Source organism: Mizuhopecten yessoensis, unplaced genomic scaffold, assembly GCF_002113885.1.
Source record: "Mizuhopecten yessoensis strain PY_sf001 unplaced genomic scaffold, ASM211388v2 scaffold10687, whole genome shotgun sequence".
Taxonomy (NCBI): domain Eukaryota; kingdom Metazoa; phylum Mollusca; class Bivalvia; order Pectinida; family Pectinidae; genus Mizuhopecten; species Mizuhopecten yessoensis.
The window spans coordinates 216,942-226,140 of record NW_018408671.1 but is presented as its reverse complement, the minus strand read 5'-3'; the positions used below and the strand labels follow the sequence as shown (position 1 = coordinate 226,140).

At 37.7% G+C, this 9,199-nt stretch overlaps 1 protein-coding gene across 1 annotated transcript; it reads left to right on the top strand.

Moving 5' to 3' along the window:
* Positions 1-7,212: 7,212 nt before the first annotated feature.
* LOC110461851 lies at positions 7,213-8,578 on the top strand. The gene has a single exon (XM_021515559.1). It carries the CDS (start codon positions 7,263-7,265, stop codon positions 8,457-8,459), a length of 1,197 nt encoding a protein of 398 aa, XP_021371234.1. The 5' UTR covers positions 7,213-7,262; the 3' UTR covers positions 8,460-8,578.
* The last annotated feature ends 621 nt before the right edge of the window (positions 8,579-9,199 follow it).

Here is a 9,199-nt window from a genome sequence, read left to right as displayed (position 1 = left end):
ATCAACCGCTTTTCAACCCAATTGTTCTCTGGGCGGTGATAATTTCAGACCCATTAGGATATGCATTTATTGTCTCAAATTTAATTATTTATAAAATATCAAATGTTCAAACTTTACCTGAATATGCCATTAAGCTTATGAAACTTGGTACGACTGATCATGGTAGCGAGTCACGTGATCAGTTATTGAATTTATTAGTGCTTTTGTAAATGTATACGTACTGCCAAACAATAGCGGTCTATTGTAAAAGTATTGTTAGCTTTCAGATAAAATTAATATTAGTAAATCTGTTACGCCTTAAATACATTTATCAGAAAAAGACAGCATATGTTTCATGCAAGGATTCAAAATAATCAGGGTATGAAATAAAGAGGAAGCCGGTAGTAATAACGTTTTTATTTTCGATATATATTAGTTTTGAAATTGGAGTGAAGCTAACAGCTGGAATGCAGATTAGTTGTGGGATACGTTTTACAAAGATATGCAGATCGCGCTTTTGTGTTGGTGTAAAACTCTATTATATTTAATCACTTGCCTACTCGGGACACTGATTATATACCTGCTACACACAGCTAAGTTTACTTATCAGGTGGCTTACCCCCACAGCTCTCACCTCTGACTCGGGAGGATTATGTATTTAAGAACTTTGAAAAACATTCACTCTATCATTTGCTCCAGAACCACAGTACCGCTTATCTGAGCAACAGGACATATATATCGATATATCAGCGGAGCGTTAGTCATAGTGCTATTGGACGCGTCCTGGGCTAGTCTAGGAATACAGTCGGAGGCAATTATGATGTAATGGCATGCTGGAATAGTTTAAACTGACAATAAGTTCTACGCAGAAGTCTGAGGGAAGAGATTTAAATTCGTACATAATCTGAAGGAATAAGAGATTATACTTCTATAAAACGATATAAAATGCCGTCTTTGACATCCCCGTGGTTTCAGCAGAGGGTTGGGCCTCCTGCCCCGCCCGTGATGGTTCCAGAGCGATCCCCTAGCACCATGACAGAGGCAGAACAGGACGAAGTAACGCGGCGGGTGGGACGCCCCACCACATCGTCCCGAGCCAAAGTGTCCCAGACGTGGAAACTGGAAAATACGTTCATGGAAGGCGGTCGACATTCCTGGGCCAAGATGGAGTTGTTCGAGGACTGTAAGAAGTGCATGTGGACGGACGGTGGTACCCGGAAACCCTCCTGTAAGATTCGGCCCCTTGCTAGGAACAACGCAAAATCGGAAACATACTAAACTACTTCCGGTCAACGATGGACCCGTGTTCTGTTGGTATTGCTCAACGATAATTTCGCAGTCAATGTATGGTCATTTGATCTGCCACATACTGGAGGACTTGACCAGCAACGACAGTACATATCAGTATTACATTGTGTCATTCAGGTTCTATGTGTGCGCGCGCGTTCTATCATCATCAGACGTTACCATGGTTACCATAGAGAGGCTGAGAGCCACCCCCTCAATATGTGACGTAAGTTACTGATACGTCATCTACATGAACAAACTCATTAAAACGGAAAACGCTTTTTTTCAGATGAATTCGTTACTCCGGACTTAATGCTTCAAGACATTTCAGTGCTTATTTTCGTTTTTGTTTGGAAAACCATTATGGCGAACGTTTTACAGAAAGAAACATACATTAAAAACGGGACATACTTTCTTAAAGTTTCGAAAAAATGTAAGGATTTCAATTGAGATCATTCTTTTTACAGTTTATAAGAAATATGTATTGATTGGTCATATGAATGAGTATGGACATTGAACTAATCCCGTTATCGGCTAAGCATGGATTAAGTCTATTGGTACAATAGGTATACATAGGTTAACAATAACACAGCTCTGATATCACTCCAAGTGTTCTATAGACCCCTGGTTGTGCTACACTGTATATTTATTCTAGATATATAATCTTGAACACTTATATTTGCTTGTGTTACCGCCTGAAATGAAACTCCGATCGATTGAATTTAAATGAAGACGATTACGATAACCTGTATGGCCCTCCAGTATTAAACTATTAAGATAATTTAAATATAAAATATGAACTTTGTGCTTGGTGAAGTTTAAATGTAATTTATATCAATATGTCTATATGTCGGTTTTTATCATGTGCGCAAATAATCGGATCAGAAATATTTGATTAGTGATATAATATGGGGATATTGATCGGTATAGAAGTATCTACGATCTCCAGGTCTGGCGTATCGGCCTCCTGTGTCGACTGTAGGTTGTCGGATATGGCGGGTATACGTGACTATACAGTATATTAATTACTGCATTGTTAAGCTGTAAGGTAAGAATTACCTGTAATTAATAATGTACGCCTCCGTCGAGGCGGCCAGGTAGAATTCCTCTACACCCCTAATCGTGCTATATAACCAGAGTGCTATGCGTATCGTTCATTTATACATGTATATATTTCCAGTTTGGCACATTAAATTCTAGTCATTGTAACAGTGTGTTTTGATGAATATTTTATATCTACCGACTGTGACTTGTATCTGACATAATATACAGAAGATGTTCTTGGTTTCATGATAAATAACAGTTATATGTCCGAATGGGTGAACATTTTTATATAAAACAAGAAAAACTCACGAATGCTGAATAATAATGAGTGTAATTGATTTTTTTATGAGATTAACAGATTCAAAAATTGTAAATATAAGTATTGAACTGCTTCCAGTTGGCATTCATAGGCTAGCGCGCTTCATTGAATATGCCTTTGTCCAGTTGGCATTCATATTGCCTTTGAATGCCAACTGAAAGAAGTTAAACGAAGACGTCAGACGTCAGATCTATATATACTGTGACATCACACTTGACAATGTTAACAAATTGTTATTTTTCACACTACCTGGTCGGTTAAGTGACAGTAAAAATATCCACTTTACAAGTAATTTTATTTTAAAACTGATATTTCAATGTTTAAATATAATGACTGATATATATCGGGTCTGCTAGTATGTATATCCGGATAGACTGGTCAATATCCAACCTTGGGATGGGACAGTAGTTCCAAACCAATCGCTTGAGAATCCAAAGGTTAAAAAAACCTTGGTCAAAGTGAGCAAATATTTCACTTGGTATACAGCATGACGTTTGGAAATATGTGTCTCTATAAACATGGACATCATGTCGGAGTCCGAAACTCTGGAAAACTAATGGCTGCCTGAAGACTGGCGCCGTTTGATCTCATTCCTCCTCCATTGCGACCATTTAGCCGCGATGTATAGGAACAAGACGTACCGTAATAGATGTTTAACTTTCGTAAATCGTTAGCTTTACCAACACTCACTAGTATTTGAGTCGAACAATACCGATCATAAAATCGATTTTGTATATAACGATGTAAATATAGTTGTGTGTGTTCCGTATATCGATAAGGAAACTAATGACCTCCAAATTCCTACTCGTTATTAGCACAGGGGCAAGGCACAGACTAACCCCCAACCCCTAACATGCGTATATGGTGTCAATATAATTATAAGCATATATGGGGATGGGGGTTAGTCTGTGCCTTGCCCGTGTGGTTATTAGAAAATAATACGCTGGTCACTCAACAATATTATGTTGTAGATAAGAGATCCATACATTGTTGGTTATCATGTTTAATCTTAATTTCGTTAGCATTTTTTTTCAGATTTTCAAGAGCTCTTTTTGTCTTTTTAAACTTCGATATATATTGATTATCTTACGAAGAACACACATAGTTTGTGTATAACCGGGACAATTGACGTACAGGAGTCATAGTTCAATCAATGATAAAATGAACACTATACGGACGTATAATAGTAGTCTACTTGGGGTGTACATGTGTTTTGTGCCTTTACAGGAATAGAATACACCTGTTCACGCTTGTCTAGACAATAAATTAATGTACCGGGACCAGTGTATGGAAACAATTCAACAATTTGGAAATTATATACGAATCGTTAATTTTTATTTGGAACGATGACAACTTAAAATTAACACTCTAATGTGTCTTCTTCATAAACATATATACATTGTCATTGTTTTTGGCGACTGTCGGCCTACTTGGCCGGAACGCTACATCAAGATAAGGCTGAGTGACACGTATTGCCTGATAATGAGGGATGTACATAATATCAATAACCGATAATATTGCAAGTCATTTCTACCCGACATTAGTCAGGAATACATAGCATTAGTTTAAAGAAGTATGTATGTAGGCCGTCGGATTTCAATAAAATTATATCCAAAATAATATAGAGCAATTTGGCACTAATCTTCATGTATGTCTTAGTTCGGTATTACGTAATAATCAGGCTATGTTTGTTTCTCATATGAGCTTAAATTCATTACTTCTAACTTTATAAGTCTCGACATTGGAGTTTCTAATACTACAGTACATCATTAACGAAAAAGAATCTCCACCATGACGTCACACAATCAGTCAATCATATGTTTGGTCACCAAGACAACTGTTCCGTTTCTGTCACGCTAGACTTTTTGTGCGGTATCCACATCACCAAGTAGACAAGATACAAATATTTCACCAAATGTTTAAGTTGATGATCATGACCGTACGTAAGGACTAGCGTTATCGATGACCTAGTCATTCAAATATTGGACAGAAGGCAGAACGTTGCTCATAATGAGGTAAAATTTCGCCTAGGAACCCGATAGTTCACGGTACACCAATGTATAAACGTTTATTCCGCAAAATAATGCCCCCATGCAGAAGACAATGGTTTCAGGTAATATGGCTGATGATTTATCATATCCAAATCCGAATAAACTACATGCAGTGAAAGTCTACACTGTGGGCAGTTGAGAGTTTGAGAGTAATGGTACGTGATAGCTGCTACAACGGTACCCTATATGCATGAGTCTTAGATCCAATATGGCCGTCCAAAAGTTAAGTGATATTTGGCGATGCGTACAGAATTCTGTCTTTATTAACAATGAGAGATAGAGAGACAATACAGGAACAAACATAACACTACGCCGGTCGGTAAAAATGAAGGTTGGGACAAAAGCAAGATAACCACTACTATGCTCGAAGATGTTGTAATTTGCAGACATTTCAGTTTGTCCTTGTGTCTAACAGGTGTTTCATCTGTCACCTCAATGTCAAGATACTGTTCCCATTCTTGTTCAAAACGCTGGAGAATCATTTTTGAACTATCTAAAGTGAAAGTATCTGCTACTTTCTTTCTAACGTCATCTTCATACAGTTAAACAATAGGAAAATGATATTGGACCTGGTGCTATCGACGTTCCTAAAGATGATGGAGCTGGCAAGATGATGGAGCTGGCAAGATGATGAAGATGATGGAGCTGGCAAGATGATGGAGCTGGCAAGATGCAAGAAAATATGATGTCATCCTTGGAGCGATTTTAACCAATAGGAAGTTGGTCATACTGATCGAGATGACCTAACCCTGTGTCATACTGATCGAGATGACCTAACCCTGTGTCATACTGATCGAGATGACCTAACCCTGTGTCATACTGATCGAGATGACCTAACCCTGTGTCATACTGATCGAGATGACCTAACCCTGTGTCATACTGATCGAGATGACCTAACCCTGTGTCATACTGATCGAGATGACCTAACCCTGTGTCATACTGATCGAGATGACCTAACCCTGTGTCACACTGTGGGACAATGCCACAGAGTTGTATTGAGAAGACCATTACGATCAACTGAAAAGTCTTATGACAGATAAACTCAACATTTATGCAAAGTTAAATGGTAATGCTGCATGTAATAACAGTACATGTACGATACCATAAACACAAGGGTAATTTAGGCGGATGTTTTTTTTGAGTCAGTAAGATTTCATATATTCTATAAACTTCATGAAATACTTAACAACATAAAAGATACAGGATGTCTTACATAGCATACAAATTATTTTATACCTTATAAAAGATAGTTTCATAGAATATCATATTTTATATGACATCACTTGTAAGAAAGTTATATGGGATAGCTCATATGTTTAATCAAGTATCATATATACAAAGTCTGATACACAGTGTATATATTTAATGAACAATAGGATCGTCATTTCTCCTTGAACACATTTAGCTGGCTTGACATACGTCCGTGATAGCAATCAGCAATTAAATAGTCACAAACGGTTCTTAGTGAAAGCAACTTGTACAAATGGCTTCAAGCTCAATTCATACTATAAGCAAGTACAGGTAAGTAGTCTTGGGGCCTGTTCGTTTATGTGGAACAACCGGTTACTAAATGTAACAATTTCGGGTATATGCAGGCCTTGCAAGGCTTTGTCACTAGGTCCGACTTTATTTAATAAACGAACAACTGTGGTCCGACCGGTTCAGCCGTTTAAACGAAAACGGCCCGGGAGTATGTAGTTGAACGTGTACTACATTTAAACCAGGTCACGGTGTCCGGATAGGAACTCGTTGATAAAAATCATATTCATAATTTATACATACGTTATCAGTTAGTATGATGACCAGATCCGATGTTATGACGTCAGAGACTATTGCCAGCATGAAGTTAGCTCATTTTTCTTTCACTTAACGTTGAAGAATGCAAACCACCAAACACGTGATGTTGGTACACATTCTAATTGATTGTACGTGTATAGAAAGATATATATGATTCTGATATCTAACAAAATATTACTTTTCTACACTGTTCAGATGGTCTGATATCACTGTATACTACGTATGTATACTAATACCACGGAATTAGATTATCTATGTCCGTGCTAGTACACATAAACATTTGAAAAATTATGAAAATGAGCAAATAAGAAGACAGATCTAGAGTTGCTAGCGCTTTCGTCCAATAACGGGTACATCAGTCAACTATACATTGTATATAATATATATAAGACACATACACACACACACACTTATACAAATGGTTTATGGTACCGATCAACTATACATTGTATATAATATATATAAGACACATACACACAAACACACTGATACAAATGGTCTATGATACCGATCAACTATACATTGTATATAATATATATAAGACACATACACACACACACTTATACAAATGGTCTATGATACCAATCAACTTTTAGGCCGTGTCATAACGAGTCATTCAAGACGACCAAATACATTAACTAGCTACAATAGCCGCAAGCGAATTATTATTCTCTTTGTATTTAAATTGAAGCCCGAGAGGTGGTCTTATATAACGAGAGTTCATGTCGACAGACCTGGACATCACAGTGCATGCAACAACGGTCAGAGCAACTACAAAAACCGCCATGTTAGTTCATGTTATGTGTTATTGCTTGCTTTTTCTTGGCACTAGTGTCGTAATGTCACGTGGCGTTTGCTTACAAAACGTGAACTGCTTCCTACCGAAATGTTTCTGTAGTACATTTCAACATCTTATGAAGCGAAGTGATATCCCACAGATGGTGTACTTCGGTTTTGATGATGCTGTACATGGCCAGGTATCTCATCATTACGATTACCTGTTTTTGAGTAACGTAACTAATCCAAACGGATGCCCTGTGAGTATCACTTTATTTGTATCAGACACGTACACTGACTACACTATGTTGAAGAAGTACTATGAAGCTGGATTTGAACTCGCGGTCCACAGCGTTTCACATCAGAACATTGACACGGGAAGCAAAGTTCGACAGGAAGCGGAAGAGCAGAAAAACAACATTGCCAATCATACTGGTATTCCAATGGAGGAGGTGGTTGGATGGCGAAGTCCATATCTCGTTACGGCAGGCGATCCACAGATATATGCTTTAGAAGATCTTGGCTTTACGTACGATATTTCACTGATCTACAGAAGAGCAGGGATGGATGGTGACGATGCTTGGCCCTTCACTCTCGATTACGGATGGCCTTTACCGTGTGACAAAATATGTCCAATGGAGAGTCACAAAGGGTTCTGGCAAATACCTATCAATGCTATGATTGACTACAAACATCAGTTTCCGTGTGCTTTCATCGATCATTGCTATAACACTGCATGGAATGAGGAGGATGCTTATAAATATATCATGGATAACTTCTACAGTCGTTACAATGGTAACAGGTCTCCGTACGGATTCCATATTCATGCTGTTTGGTTAAACTATGCGTTTAACAAAAGAGCAATGGAGAGAGCGATCAAGGATATGATGGACCATGATGATGTTTATATCGTCAATATCAAACAGATGCTTGAATGGATGAAAAACCCTACAAAATTATCCGATATAAAAAGATTCGATCCATGGGGATGCTGGCCTATACAGTCGTCAGGAAAAATAGTGTTGATAGTATTTATAAATATTTTTATTATAGTAGGCATAGCGTGTATGACAATATGTGTATACCGTCATAAAAGCAAGCTGTTAAAAACCATATCAAACAAAGTTGGCTACATTATGCTCACAGATATAGAACGCCAGGCACATGTAGAGGAGTCTGATGGGGAAGGACATCCTCAGGGATAGCACTTAAATAATTAATTTACTATGTATAATCATCTTTATAATTGTGTGTATATTATCCGAAGTAATTGTTTTGAACCCTTGGATAACCATATTATAATGTCAGTTAAAAGAATTTTGCCTTATCCTCGATTCAATATGTTGATTAAAGTATCGTTATGTGAATAAAATTTGATATAATACGTAAGTGCGAGTGATTTAACATCAACCAAACACATTATCCGTGCTAAGCGACGTCAGACCCTGTAATTTTACTCCAGCCAAACACATTATCCGTGCTTAGCGACGTCAGTACCAGTAATTTAACTCCAACCAAACACATTATCCTTGCTCAATGACGTCAGTACAAGTGATTCAACTCTAACCAAACACATTATCCGTGTTCAGTGACGTCAGTACATCTGATTCAACTCTAACCAAACACATTATCCGTGCTCAGTGACGTCAGTAAATGTGATTTAACTCCAACCAAACACATTATCCATATTCACTGACTGTGTGAGTGATTTAACTCCAACAAAACACATTATCCATGCTTAGTGACAGTGGGAGTGATTTAACTCCAACCAAACACATTATGCATGCTTAGTGACAGTGTGAGTGATTCAACACCAACCAAACACATTATCCATGGTTATTGACTGTGTGAGTGATTTCACTCCAACCAAACACATTATCCATGCTTAGTGACGCCTGTGGGAGTAATTTAACTCCAACCAAACACATTACCATGCTTAGTGACA

Bases quoted from the DNA above. Each gene is read 5' to 3' on its own strand.
- LOC110461851 (XM_021515559.1), top strand. From the start codon at position 7,263: ATGTTAGTTCATGTTATGTGTTATTGCTTGCTTTTTCTTGGCACTAGT.